The sequence below is a fragment of the Colletotrichum tamarilloi genome (genome assembly GCF_030869305.1).
Source record: "Colletotrichum tamarilloi strain Tom-12 chromosome Unknown Scaffold_32.1, whole genome shotgun sequence".
Taxonomy (NCBI): Eukaryota; Fungi; Ascomycota; class Sordariomycetes; order Glomerellales; family Glomerellaceae; genus Colletotrichum; species Colletotrichum tamarilloi.
The window spans coordinates 208,209-227,509 of NW_026849415.1; the positions used below are offsets into that span (position 1 = coordinate 208,209).

At 52.5% G+C, this 19,301-nt stretch overlaps 5 protein-coding genes across 5 annotated transcripts; 2 read left to right on the top strand and 3 right to left on the bottom strand.

The window, feature by feature from the left end:
* Nucleotides 1-1,791: 1,791 nt before the first annotated feature.
* CTAM01_08817 (uncharacterized protein) lies at nt 1,792-4,397 on the bottom strand (the record flags this gene model as incomplete). The annotated part of the gene is made up of 3 exons (XM_060524837.1): nt 1,792-2,454; nt 2,506-4,298; nt 4,355-4,397. 3 exons carry the CDS (start codon nt 4,395-4,397, stop codon nt 1,792-1,794), a joined length of 2,499 nt encoding a protein of 832 aa, XP_060380528.1.
* A 1,841-nt stretch (nt 4,398-6,238) lies between these two features.
* On the top strand, nt 6,239-6,718 carry CTAM01_08818 (uncharacterized protein; the record flags this gene model as incomplete). The annotated part of the gene is made up of 1 exon (XM_060524838.1): nt 6,239-6,718. The coding sequence occupies one exon, from the start codon at nt 6,239-6,241 to the stop codon at nt 6,716-6,718; it is 480 nt and encodes a 159-aa protein (XP_060380529.1).
* A 4,147-nt stretch (nt 6,719-10,865) lies between these two features.
* On the bottom strand, nt 10,866-12,119 carry CTAM01_08819 (glycosyl hydrolase family 18; the record flags this gene model as incomplete). Its single annotated transcript, XM_060524839.1, has 4 exons — nt 10,866-10,955; nt 11,011-11,579; nt 11,643-11,874; nt 11,931-12,119. 4 exons carry the CDS (start codon nt 12,117-12,119, stop codon nt 10,866-10,868), a joined length of 1,080 nt encoding a protein of 359 aa, XP_060380530.1.
* A 3,437-nt stretch (nt 12,120-15,556) lies between these two features.
* On the bottom strand, nt 15,557-15,993 carry CTAM01_08820 (uncharacterized protein; the record flags this gene model as incomplete). Its single annotated transcript, XM_060524840.1, has 3 exons — nt 15,557-15,582; nt 15,613-15,809; nt 15,932-15,993. 3 exons carry the CDS (start codon nt 15,991-15,993, stop codon nt 15,557-15,559), a joined length of 285 nt encoding a protein of 94 aa, XP_060380531.1.
* Nucleotides 15,994-17,539: 1,546 nt separating this feature from the next.
* Nucleotides 17,540-18,817, top strand: CTAM01_08821 (methyltransferase domain-containing protein; the record flags this gene model as incomplete). The annotated part of the gene is made up of 5 exons (XM_060524841.1): nt 17,540-17,806; nt 17,866-17,935; nt 17,989-18,006; nt 18,066-18,267; nt 18,319-18,817. 5 exons carry the CDS (start codon nt 17,540-17,542, stop codon nt 18,815-18,817), a joined length of 1,056 nt encoding a protein of 351 aa, XP_060380532.1.
* Between the last annotated feature and the right edge of the window lie 484 nt (nt 18,818-19,301).

A 19,301-nucleotide genomic window follows, 5' to 3' on the forward strand; every position in this document is an offset into this window, starting at 1 on the left:
TCATGCTTTGTGACCCCGTCCATATTTGCTAATGTTGATCATGATGATAGACATACAGGACAGATAATGAGAGAAGCATTTGTATGTTGAAATAATAGAGGTGGTTTGCCTGAAGGAACCATAACACTTTTTCAAGCTTTGTGTTCTCATTCGTCACGCTTCGTACCCTCATTCGTTTCGCTTTATGTCCCCGTTCGTTATGCTTTACATCCCCATTCGTCATACTTCGTGTCCCCATTTATCACGCTTTCCATTCTTATTTATCATGCTTTCTATTCTCGTTCGTCACATTTAGCATCCCTATTCATCAGGCTTTATATCCCCGCTCGTATTTGTCAACGATTGCTGAATTGATGAACGTGTCTGAAAGATGACGGTGGTTATTTTAAGATAAAGAGATAGTTGTCGCTAGAATGATCTCTGGGAACAGCGACATGAATATGGCAAATTCTCACTATCGGTCAGACAGGACATGGAATCACAAGGCTTGAGCAAAGGAGTTGATGGCATTAATCGCCGGTTTGCCTTGGGAATTCTTTTGAATGTTTACGTGAGGTTGGGCGGTATTTATATCAGTGCAGGTAGGTCTGGTAGATTCTGGACCAACAGGAGAAGGGGCAAAGGCTGACGGCCTTGTGCGAGCCATCGGGAAACGGCATGGGATAGTCAACAGTCGTGCTCAACTGCCTCGTGATTATGAGAGACGGGACACAAGCAACCCGACAAAGGCCTCTCATCATTAGACAACGCGCCCGACATGACGCCACCTCAATTGAATTCCTATTGAGGAGTTCGAGAAGAGGGGGTTCGTCAGAGTGAGAGATCATTATCATCAAGACCGTCTCATCAAGGCCGTCCACTAAACTCGAAATTGGAAGGATCATGTCCTCTGGACCATTTCCCGCCCGCTCGCTCGTATTCGTTAACGATATTTGCACGATGAACGTACGTCACGGAGAACAATGGGCGTTGACATATTATGGACCTTGAACCGTATATTAAGACAAAGAGCTGTTTGCTCGACGGGACTTGCTAGCTTTTAAACCCTTTTGAAAGAACATGCTGAGGGGTTGAGGGAGTCGATAGCATTAATCACCTTGGGGAATGTTCAAAACGGCTGCGTGAGGCTAGGCGTTTTTATACTACGTAGTGTCATGTACTTTCAAGACGAACCAGAGACAGGGAGATAAGCGACCTTATGCTTTGGAGGGCTAAGAAATGAAGGCATAAGGTAGAAGAGACTAGAATGGCTCATTGTCCGCCCGTTGCCTGCCACACGGTGGCAAAATTACAGGGCCGGGTGTTCACGTTCTTCACAACCTAAAGGCAGTCCTGTTCCTTAGAACCGCATGCTTGCCTACTCGTATTCGTTGACGATGTTTGCACGATGAACGTGCGTGACAGAGAATGGGGGTCGTTTGTGGGGTAATGGACCTTAGCTGACATAGTAAGACAACGAGACGTTTGTTCGCTGGGTGAACCCCAGAGCCCAAGGGCTTCTCCCCGGTGCCGAGGGAGTCGATGGCATTAATCACCGTTGCCTTGAGAGGTATTCGGAGCTGCTGCGCGAGGTTGAGGAGGATTTATATGAGGTGGGTGGGTGGATTGAGGGCCATTGACAGGGGGGGAGAAAGGAACGAATGAGATGGGTTGTGATGATGACGAGAGTGGGATATATCAGGGGAACCAATGTCACGACGAAGAGGACCTCACAGTGGCTGTGGCAGTTGGGATCATTCTGTTCAACCATCTATCCGACTCGGATTGCTTATCCGTTGATCCTTAATCACATCACCGCTGGCCGTCAGCACTATCGTCCCTCTTCCCAAACCTGGCGCCGAAACCTCCAATGTCCCTCCGGAAGAATTTGCCAAAGTTCTTGAGATTCTCATTCATGGTCGCCTTCTCCGTACCCGCGATGCCGCCCGGACCGGTTCCCTGCCCCAGGTCCCTCGCCGCGCTCAGAAGCTTCTCACCCAACGAGGTCGCGTCAAACTTGCTCGGCAACCCCGGCATGGCGCTGCTGGCGCTCGTGAGAGCGGTACTCGCGTTGATGGCCCCAAGACCGGAACTGCCGAGTCCTGTGGTTGCCATCAACGGCGTGAGCAGCGGAGATTGTTGGACGAGTTTGTCGCTGAGGTTGCCCTCGCGGTGGATGCCGAATAGTTCCACAAGGTGGCCCTGATCGGCTTTGCGGACGCCCTTGAGGTCGAGAATCTTTCTAAAGTTGGTATCGGAGCGATCGGCAATGTGGATCAAGTATGCTTGGACCAAGCCCTCTGGTGGCGAAGGGCGGACTTGCAGCGTCTTGAGGAGAGGGTCTATGCGGTTCATTGTCTGGTTCACTCGTTTTACATAGCCCGCTGGAGCCGCGTGCGGTGTTGAAGAAGACTTGTTGTGATATGACAGCAGATTTTCGAATGCTTTTGTCAAAACGTACTTGTCGAGCAACATCTAAATGGGGGTCAGTATGTGTGTGAGGACTCGTGTGTGGTTGGAGCATACCTGTTCAGCGCCGACCTCGGAAACTGGGCGACATTGTACAATGTTGCTAATGTAGGCGTTGACGAGATGGTCCACCAAATTATCGCAAAATGCCCTGGCGTATTGCTGCTTGACTAAAAGGCCTAGGATCTCCTCGGCTTTACCGTTCACGGAAGATAGAAGCTCACCAACATATGAGCTTTGATCGCCCACAGTCTCCATGGTGCTCCAGCCTGTGTTACGCATCTCACGCCAAGATCCCTCGCAGGCGATCTCAACGTTACGTACTAACGTCAGCACCGCAGCGCTGGCCACGCCAAGAAAGGCGTCGGCTTGTGATGATAGGTCAACTTTTCCAATAAGATCATTGTCGATGCGCTTTTTGATGTTTTCCTCCAACTGGGTAGTATTCGTAGACCAGAAATCTGCCGTGTTCAACACCAAAATGACGTCTTGAATTGGCGGACCTTGAGGTCCAGCCCTTTGCAAAATGTGCAGAAGAACTTGTTGTGCGTATTCGTCGAGGTACTTTGCCAGCGTTTTGGAAAGGTCCAATAATCTGTCACTCGTAGACAATTTGGCGCATTGTGATAATGTGAGTTTGTAGAAGTGGAACAGTTCAATGGCTGAGGAAATGACGGCTTGCGTAGAAAATTCTTCGTCTTCCGGAAGCAGAGGCTGATTTCGGTATTTTGGTATCATTGTAGCAAGTTGCTTGTCTTGCGACTCCACCCACAAGCTCAAATACGGTTCGAAAGCAGTTGATATCGAACCATGGAAATTCGATGCTCTGTCGTCGGATGAGCTCAGGGTATCGATACTGGCGCGCGGTTCGTTGGCAAACCGCCTCTCTAGGCCATGCTCAAAGTCCAACGTCTCCTGTAAGCAGCTCAGAAGAAGGTTTACGTCAATCTTCTGCCCATCCGTCTTGCGCATGCTTCTTTCGAGGATGCCCTTGAAGTCGTCTCGAGTGCCGTCACAGAAAGCCATGGCCAGTAATTCGTTCGCGCGCCAATGGGCCGGGAAAATAACAGCGTGCTCATCCTCATGAGTCTTGAGCATGCGTTTAAACCATGCATACCTGCGACCGATATTGTCCAGGTTCCCGGCCTCGTCGTTGCCCCTGAACACCTGGCGGTACTCGCGTAGTTCCGTATTGACGTACCAGTTCATCAGTCGCGTCCGAGCCATGTCGCCCAAGGCATCCATGACCAGACAGGCCTCTACCAGTGTACCCCTGCGCTGTGCGACCTCTCCCTTAGCAAACGCAATCTCGAAATCTTCGCAGACCTGCTCCAACAATTCCCGCTGCAGCTCCGAAACGCCTCGGCTCAGCGTGGCGATCTGTTCAATGCTCCGGTAGCTGTTGAAGTGCTTCATAAGCTGCAGCACAGCTTGTAGCAGGCTCGCGCAGTCTCGGTATTGCCTCGTCTTGGCCAAACCTCTCAGCTGTTCGTATGCCGTCGTCAACATTTGCAGTCGTTTCAGCGCGGTCATGCTCAATGTGAGGTTCCGTTTCGTGCCATCCAATCGTTTTATATCGGCCGTCATGGAAGTGATGTTCTGCTCGGTTTGGATTGCTCGGGATCGCACGGTCTCGATCTTGCGGAAGAGCTGGGCGAGTTCGGCTTGGGCAGACTGCATGCGCTCGAGGCTCGAATCGGGACCGTATGCCTGGGCGACCTCAAGGCTGGAGATTTCGACGGCGAGATCATTTTTATGGGTCTGTAGTGTATCGGAAACGCGACTGATTGAGGTTACGGTTGAGGGATGTGGAAAGAGGTGGTTTAGGTGCTCGATAGGATCATAGTCGGCTGCCTCAGGGTCAGATATGAGCTGCGCCTAGCGAGAGCGGGAGTGGAATTCGTACCAGCATCGAGTGATGTTTTCCCGCTAAATGATGTCCCGTTCATGCTGAACACCCGTGTTGACTTGGTCTGCGTGAGAAGATGGTGATCTGGCGGGATTGGACGGGACAGTTTGCTGCATGTGTCAGATTCCCTGAAGAGTTGAGCTGCGTGTCTTGGGAGCTCCGAGTCGAAATGGCGTCACGTGTTAGGACAGGACGCAGGGGGATCTGCGACGGGACCTACCGTGACCAATCGGAATACGCTCCGAGAAGCTCCTCAGGTTCTGGACGCAGGCGGCAGGCGCCAGACGCTGTGCAGTCCCTTTTTTTCTGGATCGGCCCACCTCGAGAAAGTCTGGGGAAAGAAAGGTCGACTTTTGTTCCCTTCTTCAAGCAAACCTAAAGACGACGTTCAGATGCGGAAAGGACCAAGGTCGGGTAGACATGGATCGCTCCTACCTACCTTACCCCTTGCATGATGCCTGCCTTACTTTACCTAAGGTACCTACCTACCTAGTAGTACCTAACTGTGTAGTCATATTGGGATAACATCGGCCATTGGCGCGTGCAATACGTACTGGCCGCAGCAATTTCTCTTCTTCACTTCTGCAACAAGCACACTTCCTCTTACAATCTTTGACCCACGAGGTTTCTCCGTCATGCTTCTCGTGCACCGTTTCTTTGGTGATGAGCATGCATTGCTTGCTATCCTGGGCAGATGAGAACGAAGTACTACGCACTCAGTCTATGTCTCCTTCTCGCCACCTCCACGCCGTTTCAATGACGATATGCCCTGGTCTGCACACTATCAAAACAAACGACCACAGAATGTTTATCCACAACAAACTCGGCGTGCGACGAATTTCTGTGCCACCAAACCAGCGGCCCAACCTTCAGGAACACGCCACATTGACGAATTGGTATGTTTCTAGGGCTTTCCGTAATACGGTATCTCGTCAGACGGTAATTTGAACTACCTCCAAGCGGGCCGTTGCGTTGGCTTAACCTAGGAGGCAGTCGAACAGCTTTCTTGAGAGTGCGTCAAGCTCATCTTAACTAAAGCGAGACTCATCCGCACTGTTTCGCTGCCACGTCGAAGAAATTGATCATGGGCTTATCGTCATTCCAGTCCAACCCTCACGGATAAGGTTCGACAGAGGAAACAGATGCTATAATCGCTGACGACTCGGAAGCCAATATGAGCCAATATGGCAAACTTCTCGAATACATCCTGCAATCCATGTCGAATCCATTGCAAGTACCTCCATGTCATCGCGACAAAGGGCAATTGGAACTCTATCGACCGAAATCCGCATTGCTGGAAGCAACGCCACAACCTATAGACTGGGGTGCGCCATGTCTTCCAACTCATGTCATGGTGGGGGTTCCTGGGAGATGAGGTGCTACTCTGCCAACACATTGGAGCTCTCCAGCCACTTGCAAAGGCCCGTGTCGCATCAGTCTCTACTCGCATGAGTAGCCAACAGGAAAGACGATAAAATGCAACACCCCTTCCTTGCCACACAAATCGGTTGGAGACCACAGCCACCAGATAACGCGGCTCACCATTTGCCGTATTGCCTGGTGCTTGGATATCCCGACTCAAGCCACGGACCTCCAAACAACGGACCAACGCATGTTCCGATAGTAAAAGTTTCTGCCCACCATTTCAGGGATGTCTCGATCTGATAACTGACCAACCATGGAGGCTAACATCAGACGACGGATGACAGTCGGACACCACCACCTATTCAACGTCAACTTTGTCGCCTGGCTAGAGTCGTCAGCCAGGAAGGATGCTTGGGGACACTCGCTCATGCGGCCGCTTATGGCACCAGTTTAGAACGACTGGTGACGAACACATTTGTCTGACTTGTCAGAACTCTGTCAGAGCGAGGCGTTCACATGCACTCCGTTTCATTTCGACACCATCTCGGTCTTTGCGGCAAGCGTGTCTCTCGAGACCGAGCAGCCCAGCCTCCCGATATCCTCGAGAAGGGCCCCCACGCCCGGTTCTGCTCGGCACAACCCAACATCCCCGCCGCCCCCCGTGACCCCCGATATTTCCGATCCGACCCTCCTGGCGTCGTCACTCCGGAGACGAACGGGAGCCTAGAAACAGATTACACAGCAGTCAGCACAAAGTACCTCGGTTACGAGGCATTTCACTGCACTTTCAGGCTTGCTTGCAAGCCGGCGCAAACATGGAAACAGGCACTAGTTACCTTTGTTGCAGGCATCCAGCTCCTCACATCTGACAATGGACTTGTTGCTCCAACAGGTTCCATTGTGCCGCAAGTCAGCATTTCCCCTGTCCTATATCGCCCCATTATTGTCACCTGCCATATCACCTGCCACGTCCCCGTCACGCATACGTCGTTTTAAGCATTCCGGGTTGGTCTTCCCGAGGAAATTCTTCAGCAAAAAGCACATCATCCCGTCAAGGCTCAACCCCGATAACCGAGTCATGTAAATCTGGGCAAATCCGCCCCTCCTCGCCCCCCTCCCATTCTTTCTTGGGCCTCTCATACCCTCGTAACCCCGAGAAGCACCGTAGATCCTGTGGTCTCCCCCTCCTCTCATCCCTCATCCCCGCCATCCCGCAATCGGCCGGGCGGCCAACGCCCGACGTCCAAAGATGCCCACTCAACCACTTTCTACAACACACCGCACTTTGCCTGCCGGGCGGCCATGACGGACGCGGACGCTCTCCACTTCTACCACGATACTACCAAACCAAAAAAGCGCGCCGTCGCATCTCGGGAAGAAAAAAGAAACCAGAGATTCTGCACCGCTGCCAGACCAAGGCGGCCCGCCCTTCTCCCACGTGGAAAAAAGCAAAACACAATCGAGGCCATCTAACTTAACCCGCCTTCTCTCGAGTCAGTGCGCCGCATCGGCTTCCCGCTCTCGTGCTAGGCGGGCATGCTGGGTGCCTTCCATACCCTTGATGAATTCAAGGCGGTGCTTTCGTCGAGGCTAGTGGGGAGCCAGGCAGCCTCACGCAGAAGAAGAGCGTCAGGAGCTGAAGGAAGCCACCCTGGGCAGTACGGATTGATGGGCCTGAAAAGCACGACGGACAGAAACGAGGCGTCCCTTGACCAAGTTTCCCGGGCGGAGGCGCGCGTCAGAGCCCGAGTGCTATATCCGGCCTCAAACATACCGTCGTCGTCACGGCTCCTCAATCCCCCTGGACCTAAGACGACGCCATCGACAAACTAGCACGTAAGACAATTGCGCCTGGGACCGGCCCAAAAGGCTAGAAAGACCTCTGAAGATGGTAGCCGTGACTAAGAGCAGAAACCGAGCCACGAACAAGTTTTCCCACGAGGCACACTAATGAGCACACACCGACACCCCAAGTGCCCCAGCGTCCCGACTACTCCGTCGCCGATACACCACACCACAACTCTGGACATGAAGCATGATCCAGACCGCAAAATACACCGCAACATTGATTCTCGTCGAGGAATCTCACCTCATCTCACCTCATCCCTTCACCGACACCCATGTTATTCGGGACCACGAATTCACGAGGCGATAGTCCATCGTCATCGACCGTGGACTGTCTGGTTCAGCACGACCCCGTACCTGTTCCCGTGATGTGAACCCACGTGTGCAGCACACCCACTTTCTGCCGTCATCTCTGCTACCCCCCCTTCGTTTCCAAGAATCCCATCCGGAGCCTGCTGTGCACTCAAAATCCGAACCTGAAAGTGAACCATGCCCCCTGTCAAGCCATTACACACCATCCCGATGCAGCAGCCCGCAGTCTTTGTATCACCCACCATGGTGTGTCTCTGGTCAGATTTCAACTGTTGCGTTGGAACAGCATTGGGATAAGTCACTTTTAAGAAAAAATACTGATGGAACTTTCTCTTCTAATGTGTTGTAACCCAACCCCTGGTTGTGACTTTGGCGGCGACTACATATGGTAAGGTACAACGCATACCTACTTGGTCGACGTCCTCAATCGGGCAAATAGAATAAGCACACCATCCTTACGGGCAAAATAGGACAGAAGTACGACAACAAGATGAAAACTTGGAAAAGAAAACCCCCGAATAGCAACCAATCTTATCAATCTCTTGTATCTCCGATCGACAGAGCAGCCTGGCTTGCATTCTCCCATTGGGTACCACTCGACGCCCACACCCCTCTTCTCCCCCCGAAATCCAACCTCTCACATTTAACCCCATTTGGGTGATCCCGAATGGGTATTGCAGATTCATCACCGCGAAAGACACGCATGCGCACGCATTTAACGTCCCAACACATCCTACAGCACAGCAGGGCTCTCTTGACACCCCGTCGAATAAAGAAGTGTTGATGCGCGCCTCATATGCAGGACCATGACTCTCTCCTACATAGTTGTCCTGAATGTGCAGGAAAAGTACAATTGATCTAATTCCCATTCAAAATCATGTCGAACCAACACAGCTGAATCAATTAGAAAAAGAAACTCAGCCATCTGTGACAGCAAGCCAAGCTAGGCCAACAAACAGGCCAGGGTGTGTGTATGTGTGTATGTGTGTGGTCACAACACGACAAAAAGCCACACGAAGTCGGGAGCAAGAAATACCGAAGAATTACCAGCTCAGACACACCACCCACTTTTTTACTTGGTTCGCATTCACCTTTCGGTATCAAAACATCTGACTGACCTTTCTGTACTGCCATTGGATTGGATGTTACATGGAATGAATACGAAAGATACCAAAAGAGTAAAACCCCTCTACCAAATAGACCTACCAACTACCTTAGTTAGCAACACGCTGCATCTCAAAAAAGGGAAGTGAGCGTTCTTACAACGCCCGTAAACAACAAGAGGTCGCAGAAACGGGCACGACGAACGGGCTGAAAATGATGGAATCATATTCCGAATCGGTCGACCTGCATGGTTCTCCATCCCACCACCACAACCCTCCATTGGATGGATATACCTGCACGGTAGTCCCCCCACCCTAACGTACATCGCATGCCGTAGCACTCAGCTTGCCAGCGTCCTCCAATTCCATTACCTTAGAGCGAAATCCACGCTTAAACTCCAGAATAGCAATGGTGGCTCTCACACTCTGTCAACCGTCACGGTCACACACACACATCCCGTACAATATCCCGGTTGTTGATCGACAAACAAGAAACCCTGGATTGGCCCTTGCACTCCCCCCCCCCCCCTCCCTTCCCTCCCACCTCACCCGGTACGGTAACGGTACGCAGTATGCCTGCGGTTGCGCAGACCCCCAGCCCAGACACGGCTTACCGAATCGCTTCCGTCTCCCGTATCTCGGAGTGGGCTCCGATCCAGCGGGCTTTCCCCACCCCGGCTGTTTCCCTTTTGCGAAGTCTGCCCTGCTGCCGCCCCCCTTCACCCCCATCCATGATCCGACCCCCTCCAAGTGGTACCGGTATGGGTATCGTATCCCTTGTTGCCCTTCCATTTTCACCCTTGGAGCAACTTCTCCCAATTCCCACTTGGAGGCATCGCGACAGTATGTACTGCGGACGTACGTACAGTAAGAATATCATTGCCCCGCGCCGATCTGCGTGGGTTGCCTCACTCGCACACCCACGCAAAAATGGTTGCCCGCAGAAGAAAATGATTACCCACACACCCACCTCACATCAAGACCCTCCACACCACTCCTTCTTGGCCCATCCGAGGGGGACTTCCCCTCGGTGCCCTTGTGCCCCTCAAAGACCCCTCCATGAGGGACGACCGCCCACTGCTACGAGCCTACAATGCCGTGCGTGGGTGCAATACTGCAGCACTGCAACCCACAACCCACCACACACAAAAAATCTCACGATGGTGAAAGGAGGGGCAGAAATTCTGAACCAAAAAAAAGGTCTCTGTGTGCTCCATTGAATTTGCTCCAGGCCTCCGGCTTTATCGTCGTAAGAGCCCGTGAGAGACTGAGAGACCAGAGTCGCCCACGCGAGTCAACGGCGTCCCACGCGCCCAGACGCCTACCAAGAAATACAAATTGGTTTCCCATCCACCAGATATTTCCGCCCAATGCCACACCCTCCTCATCTCGCTCTCTTCTATAATGTGAGTCATGATGCAAAACCGTCGTGAGGGTAGAGAAATCGTGAGAAGCCATATGATGCCATGCAAAGTCAGCTACACCGCCACCCCTGGTCCACGCGTGGGATATCATCAGCCGCCCCCAATTTTTAAGTGTCCTTTCCCCGCCCCCAAAAATCCAGTCATGCCGCCGCCGCCTGGTGATGCGTCGATCAAAAAGATCCAAGGGGGAATCATTCGTAAAAACTGAGCAAATGTCGAAAATCGAGTAAGAAACAAGACCGTGATGCAGGTCGCCGAATTAAAAGGGAAAAAAAAGAACGCCATGTCGCCCCCCTTGTCAGATGCTGTCGATCCCCTTACTCCGCGCAAATGCAATTATCGTCTGTCTGTCACTGCCTTCCGGCCCGTGAGGCCGAGGTTTGCCGACACGTGTCGGCGGACTGTTGCTGAATGTCTTGGACGCACTCTAGGTGATCCATTCTGAGGAAAATTAGCCCATCAGGAACTATGCAGAGCTCTGAATCCGGTGGCTATGAGACTCCGTGAGCTCTCCTTTGCATCTGCTGGTCCACTCCAGTAGAATAGTCCCTATCAACTCGTTAGCACATGTATCATTGCATGGTATGATTGGGGCAAAACATACTCCTAGGCTCTTCTGTTTGCAAAATGCAGCCTTCATCTTCACCGTATCGGGGTTATCATAAGTGACGAAGCCGCCATCTGCTCCGACGCATTGGGCCCCGATAGACTTCTTGTCAATGACTTCCTTCGTCCCCCGACGGGGAAGTTGGTTGTACTCGAATGTCCCATTGCTCCCGCCACTTCCCTTGAACTTCTGTCCCGGCCCAGTGGCATGAAGAAAGCTGCGACCGTAGAGGGGAATGCCGAGGAGGATCTTTTGCGAGGGAAAGCCTTGCGAGACCAGATACTGCACGGTTGATGCACCCGAGGTTTCGTCCTTGCTCATTGCATACAATTGCGCGTGATGGCCGCTTCTGTGTGTCCACGTGCCGGCGAAGTCGTACGCCATGAGGTTGAGGTAGTCGACGTAGTCGGCCGTTCGTTGCAGATCGATGTATTGCAAGATCGCTCGGCTGGCAGGTAACGCAGCAGTAAGGAGATAATGACTTTCGGGCATATGAAGGCGAACAGCCGCCAACAGAGCCAGGAAATGGTGGCCCTGCTGAGAATCACAAGGATACTCCCACATAACTGATCGACGATGTGAGCTAACAAAACACTAATGCAGAGGCAGGAAGAATCGAGCAAACTCACTATCAATGCCATCCAAGCCCGACGCGTCGACCAGGCCTCTCGCAGACCGGGCAAAGTTGTCTCTGTAGAGTGTGTTCGCAGCTATCACGGGGAACACGGCACTGGAATTGCCGCCCCCGATGGATAGAATCACTTGCAAATGGGGATGCTTTTGCTTGAGGTGCATGAGAGACCCTAGGCCACCCTGGACGCCATCGACTGGTGCGCGGGCATCGGCCCACTCGTCGCTCAGCTTATCGAAGGGTTAGTTAGTCAACTCATACGAACAGCGGAACCGGGTATACTCACGAAAACACCTCCATCAGGCGAGATATTGGCAAAGGCGTAATACACATGGTTGATGCAGCCATAGTTCATGGCGCCCGGCGTGTCGCCTTGGTATATCCGTTCGTTGGGGAAGTAGACCGCGTTGGTGTACATGACGTTGGAGATGCTAGTTGTTCTGCGCGACTTGCGCGAAGACGATGAAGAACTCATCTTGACTCTGGTTGCCATAAGACTGTTCAAGAAAGAGAGGCAGGGTTCGAAAAGTCGGAAAGAAAAGCAACTCTGGCAGTCAATGTGACAAGGGAACGGTAGTAAGGACAGTATATGAAGAAAAGGACTTGAACCCAAAGCTGCATGTTTGAGCAATGAGCTGTTCGGTCAGGCAGCAAGCGCGAACCTCTGTGGCTCCAAACAGCATGGAGAAGTGTCTATATATCTAGCTAGACACCGCAGCACGGGAGTGACAAGCCAAATGCGACGGTGAGCGAACGCGGGACGGGCAAGGTAGTATAAGGCCTTGTTCGAGGCGGTGGAGACCAAGGGACGGGTATCAAAATTACAAGAGGGTCCAGGATACTTTGAAGCCATGATGCATGACATAATTGGGTTGGGGGTGAAGGATGGATCATGGGGGGGTGCGAAGGGAGTGAGTACTTGGATGCATTTGCGCTTGCAGGGGGATGGATGGTGTTGAGACTTTTTGTCAAGTCATATATGAGAGATCTGGACGAGTGAGAGAAACGTCCATGTACCAGAGACGAAGAGGCGGAGAAGGATGAGGAGATGGCTGCCAAAGCCAAATTGCAAGGCACCGTAATAGTAGGGCGGCCATGCCCGGCCACTGGCGCCGTTGTTTTGATTAGTTCGCTCGCTCGTCGGCGTCCTGACTCTCTCTTCTCTATGTCTGTGAGTTAGCACCAGCGCGAGTCTGTTCCCTCAGTTCAAAGCCGGCCTTCGGCCACGACCACCGACCCTTGGCGGCAGTTGACGATCAGGGTTGCAACGAACAGGAATGATCCCTGCGCATCGCACCGCTACTTTGGTCCTTCTTCCTCTTCCTCCTCATTTTTGTTCGTCCACTTCTTCTGCGTCTTCCAGCTGGATTCTCCACGCTCGCCCGGCCTTGCATGCGGGTCTTAGCTGTGATGTACCTAGGTCCTAGGGAACCAGGCCAGCGCCCCAAAAGTTCTCGACGCCCATGTCCGTGCCTTGTTGTGTTATTGTTCAGGCGCGAGCAGAGTAGTGAACAGCCGCATTCCTGCCGTGGTTACTCTCGGTCGCCAATGCGAACATCGCCGTTGTGCCCACGGCAGGGCGGCAGGGCAATAGCGGGGGAGAGCTTTGGTCTAGCGAGCTGCAATGATGGGCTCAGCAGTTGTGGTGCCTGTTTCTCTGACAATCAGACGTCGGGCTGGTCAGCAAACTAGGTACGCTCTAGGAGGATCTTGAGTGCTCCACGGCCGGCCATCCAGCCTCGTTGCGTAGGAAGTTCGTTCGGCTCTTGCACACGGACGTTGATATTGCCGTAACCGGATCAGGTTGCCGAACCACGGAAAGAAGCGATGTGAATGAACACTTGCAGCAAGACTAATTTCGGCATGAAACTGGCAGAAGACTTGGAACCAGATTCGAGACATGCTTGTTATTTCCGACTAGCTCTGGAAAGCGCCACCGTCAGCCACGAAGCGACATTGGAACCCGATGGTCATTCCTCGGTCATTTGATATTTCTGGTAACCTGGGGGAGATTTTCGCTTAAAGGTGAGAAGCCTTTGAAGCCAGGATGCCGAGGCTGGGGAAAATACCCCAGTCCCTGGATGTGGCTTCGAGCTGTAGAACTGATCGAATCCATGGTTAGGAGTACCGTATTAGTTGTAGGCAACTAAGCAGGGAAACCGGCCTGGAAAAAAGAAAGCATGGCTGGAGAATCCACGAGGCGTTGCCAGGCTAAGACGACGAGACGTGCGGCAAGACAGCGAGGCGGTATTTCTGCTGTGGTGTACCAAAACTCTAAAACAACCTGCTTCCCTGCGATGAGCCGAGTAGCATGCTGTGCCACGCTCCCACCGACGTTTCCGAGGAGTGTATCCCGCACTCGCTCCCGATCTCCCAGGGTCAGTTGCTGCCCGTGGCCGGATGAGTGAGGGCCGAATTCGCTATGGACTGAATTGAGCCATTACAGACAGTGGTCATCACACTGACGTGCAAAGAGTGGATCGACTGGCGAATCGATATGCACTGAAACCTTCGGGCGGCACGGCGGTGTCTGTTATTTTTGAAGTGGGTAGATCCCAGCTCCTGCGCCGGTAGGCCGGGGGCTGGTCAGTGAATCACACACGGACACGCAAGGAGAATCAACTTCAGGCGGTGAAGTTGAGCGTCGAGCAAGCCGGGCTGGGCAGAGGGAGCGTCTGCGTCGAGGTTTGAGCATAAGTGACAAACTGGAATTGTGTCTCTCAGGACGGCCGTCTCTGTGTGCGATTTGACCAGTAGCATAGTTGCGAGAGTTGATGGGCAGGGGAGGGGTCGTCGAGGGGGACATGTAGCAGCAGCTTGGCTGCGTGATGTGCCCCACCAAACGATGGAAACAGCCGACAGAGTCGAAGGGTTGAGGTGGAGGATGGGTGCAGAAGGACTGCATGCCACGCTGGCAGCACATGACGGAACATTGGAAGCGGCCCTGACTGTTGGGAAATCCGACGATTTGGATAAATGAGGTCATTGCATGAGGGATGGCCGAGTTGGGTATCGATGAATAGGTGACAGTTGCATGGTGTGACTGATATGCGAGGGCGGATTGTTGTCTTGTTTGCCCATTGTTGGTGCCATTCGGGGCCAATGGCAAGTCGACGACGAAGCGGACATGGAGGTGCTGTCTTTGATGTGCGTCCGGCGCACTGGTCGTGTCTTGTCGAGTTGCGTCGCCGGGCAAGTCGTATGGGCCCACGAAAGACACAGTGCTATAAGAGGACGTCTGTATTGTGTGTGCCCATACTGTCTCTGGCATGCAGATCAAGAGTGAAATAGAGGTCTCAAACGTTGATCCGTGATGTGGTTCCGTGACCCTACCGTAGGCATTTCGTGTGCCCACGCAGCACCCTGTCTTTGGTGTCTGTACGTACGAAGATATGCGGGCAGGGCTCCATATGTAAGTCAGTCGCAGTAGTCGGCTTCAGCCATTGGATGCCATGAGGGCACAAGTCGATGGATCCCGGGCAACCTCTAGTCAGGGCCTGAAGAAGGCATCGTATTGTGCGTTCTGTCTCCTCCGTATCGGAGCGAAGCATGTCAGAGACTCGAGGTTGAGAAGACGCCAAGACGATTCTGGCCTGGTTTAAACGATTGCAAGGCGCACGCCTCTAAACTTGGCGGTATGGCAGATGAAAACATGGCAGAAGCGCGCTATAACAACTGGTGCCTGCGAGTGGAAATGAGGGGGTAAGGCGACGGGAGAAATGCTCTGAAGAGTGATTAGGTAAGCTATTGATTGGAATCGCTTTTGAAAGGAGGCAGAGGAGACGGGGGCGTGACCGAAGGAAGCAAGAGAAGAGAGCGACAAAAACGATGTCGTTGGATTTGTGGCTTTGTTGGAGCAAACATTTCATCGGCCAAAGGGCAAAGGGGGCGGGGTCAGGATTTGCTCCCACTTCATTCCATGTCCCAAATGCCAGAACCTGGAGGCACAGTATTCCGTAGGCAAGTACGGAGTACTGTGGAAGGAGACCAAGGGTCCGGTTTGTCTCCGCCTGCCTGTAAGGTGTGACTTTCCACACCTGCAGCTGCAGGAAGGAGGAGGTTGGAGTTTGGATTTCGGAGGAAAGAAAGTTGGGAAGGTGTAAGTACCGCAGGCTGGGTCCATCTCTGTCTCGAGTTCTCAGACAGGTGGGCAGGTGGGCAGGACCGGCAGGTACCTGCCTCGCCTCGCCTTCCTCAACTTACCTTAGTTACCTAATGAAGATACCTGTATACTGAAGCAAGTCAAGCGATTGGGTAAAAGATGGAAAGAAACTCGATACACCTCACTGAAGGTACCTTACCTTTTGGACACAATGAGGAACCATCGGCAAGCAGAGCCCCTCCTCCATCTGGGACAGACTGGGACAGAGGAGCCGGCGATGGAGTCGAATGCAAGAGAAGAAAGAAAAGAAGAAGAAGAGAAAAAGGAAGGCGCATGTCATTATGCACGGGTCAACGTCCTGGAGCTAAGCCGTCCGTGATGGATCGATTTTGAACCCCGGCCTGGGAACATTTGGAGCTTTGGAGGAAAGGACGGCCGAAGAAGGTGGGTCCTCCCTACTTGACTAAATTGGAAGTGTTCCAAAGGTTGTTCGTTCCTTCCATCCCACTTCAAACTCTTTTTCTTCATCAGCATTTGGCAGGTCCTCACCAGGTTCCGATCTTTCCATGCCTATGTAGATCCCACCATTAAAACGGTCCATCCTTAGGTATCAATCCTACTGCCGTTTGCTGCCGTTTACCTCACTCAGCATCCGTTCCTTACCGTTGCTTTGCCGGCCGCTTCCATTCAAGCAGCAGGAGAAAACCTAATTCCTAAGGTTGCACCCATCTCATTGCGTGATCCCGCCGGGCCGGCTGCTGAAGAACAGGAGGGGTAATTTCAAAATCCACGACAGCAATGCCGCCTCCCAATCGCATTATCCTCTGGCTCTGGCATGTCCTCGGGTAATGGCATATTTATTGTATTCTGGCCCTCCATTGCCTGCAGCCGATTAGATCTTGGCGATCGTTGTTGTCTCCTTGTCCTAGAACAATCGATTTCTTTCTGCTGAGCCACTGCACAACTCTCCGTCGCCAACACTGTCTCCGTAATGAGAACATGGCCAGTCAGACAGAAGTGGGTATTATGTTCCCTGCGGACCGCTTCACACATTTCCACGCTATCAAAATGCTGCTGATCGAAAGAGTTGGAACCTATGAAACCGTCGCCTTGCACACACTTTGTTCGCAAGGGAAGTTAGTATGCTGCTCTTCTCCAGCGCTGGAAGCTGCACCTCGCCGGATCGCCGCGAGCCCAACTCCATCTTATTCCTGGGCATGTAGCCCAGATGGATATCAGTTCGGGCCAACAGGCCTGTCAGCTTGGGACAAACATTGAACTGTGCCGCTTTTCGAAGCGGAGCAAAGACCCCCTGCTATCGACTTGTTCCCCTTCCAATCTGTGCTCTCGATTGGTCTCGAGGACCTCGGCCAGCAACCAATTGAGTTGTTTCGTCCGTTGGAGCATTGCCTGATATTGCTGTCTCCTCACGCAGTAAAATGGAGCACACCCGAGCGAAATGGAACCAACCGATCAAATGTAATTCTTCAGGATACTCTCGGCTCTCCCACCCTTCCGACGTCTCATTTTCTGTCACGTTGAGACGAGCGTTGGCACTTTGACCACGTGTGCTTGCTACAACAACTTTGATTTTGCGACGACGCCAAAATCCTACAAGAAATCTATGCTTTTGGCCACTGCAGTGAGATAGCCAAGAACTGATTGCTCTACGCCGTGCATTAGCGGTAAGATTTCGTGATGCCTTCTGACTCGCGACTGGGACCCCCTTGCTAACTCCACTGTTTTTCTAGCTTCCAGAAAGAAATCGTGGATCCGTGGAGGTACCTGAAGCCATGTCCAGCAACGACGATCCAGCTTCCCAGCACCCCGCTGCTGCTATTGAGGCGGCCGATGGACCAGCTGACGAGAGTGAATTCGAGCCTGTTAACTGGGATGCGTCCTCGGTCGACTCTGTCTCGCTCAGCTCCAGCGTCTACGCGCACGAGTACGAAAATGGTCGTCGCTACCACAGCTATCGCCATGGGCGCTATCCCATGCCCAATGACGAGACAGAGCAAAGTCGCGAGGACATGAAACATACCATGTTGCTCGAGCTGACCGTTAGTTACGCCCTGCCGCTCGTCTGGTGATCCTCCCATAGCTGACGATAGATACCCAGGATGGAAAGTTGATCTACGCACCCATTGGCGAGACCCCTCAGAGAATCATCGACATCGGAACTGGAACTGGTAAGCTCCACAAGTCACCACGGTCTCCGAATCCTGACTAATATGTTACTTAGGAACTTGGGCAATTCAAGGTATGCCGGAACCTTCTTATCTGAACTACCAATGATGGCCCCTAATACGGGCTTTGAAGTTGCCGACCTTTTCCCTGCCGCTGAAGTTCTTGGGATCGATTTGTCTCCAATTCAACCTACTTGGATCCCCCCGAATGTAAAATTCCTTGTCGACGATGCCGAGGATGAATGGCTCAACGGGGATGACTTTGATTACGTCCACCTGCGTTCTGTAGCCCCCGCGCTCAGAAAGCTAGACCGTGTCTTGACCCAGGCATATGAGTAAGTCTAGTACCAAAACTCTTCCTGACATCATATTCACAGAAATGACAGGCACATGAAGCCCGGTGCTTGGATCGAGTTCCAAGAGCTTCACGGCCAAGTCCACTGCGACGACGGTACCATGCCTGAAGATGACAAGCTCAAGGAATTTTACGAGCTTACCGTCGAAGCCTTTGCTGGCCTCGGCATCATGTTTCACATTGCACGAGACCTGCGGCCCCATCTCGAGGCTGCAGGATTCAAGGATATCCACTGTGAGGTGAAGAAGATCCCTGTCGGGACCTGGCCCAAGGACAAGACCATGCGGCTCATTGGGCAATACATGAAGGGCGTCGTTGCCGATGCTATCCCGGCCTTCGCCGGTAAACCCTTTGAGGCTCACGGCATCTCGAATGTCGAGAGTCAAGTGTGGCAAGCGACGGCCAAGAAGGAGCTTGAGGACAGGACTAAGCACCGGTACCTCAACTTTTACTTCTGGTACGCGCAAAAGCCTGAAGACGCTCCCGAGCATGATGCTGGCGCAGGCTCTTCGGGTGAGGATGACGCTTGAAAGGGTTGGGTGGCATGCATTGATGACATGTCTTTGATATATGTTATGCGTATCTGTTTGATTTTTTGAGGGCACCAGATGCCGATGTAGCAGCTCAACTTCTCTTAATTAGAAGAAGACTTCAAAGGAAACACTACTAGTCCTACAAATGAACCGTGGCCAGCTTGCATTCGGATCAATGTGACGAGGTGGATTGTAAACCTAAAGGAGGCCAGAGGTAATCGGCTTAAGCCAGATAGCGTAGGTATCGTTTTCATACATTTCTCCGAGACTCCGTATCTGCAGAATAGGCATAAGACTATCGCTGCAGTCACTTTCAAAAAAAACTAAAGCAGGCATAAATGATTGTTAACTTCCGAGGTTGTCAGAAGACGGAATGAGTCTACATGCGGGACGGGAAGCCGAGTTACCTCGCCGGAGGCCGGGCCCACTCGGACCCGAAAGACACATGCCCCACCACAGAGCCAGCTGACTAATTATATGG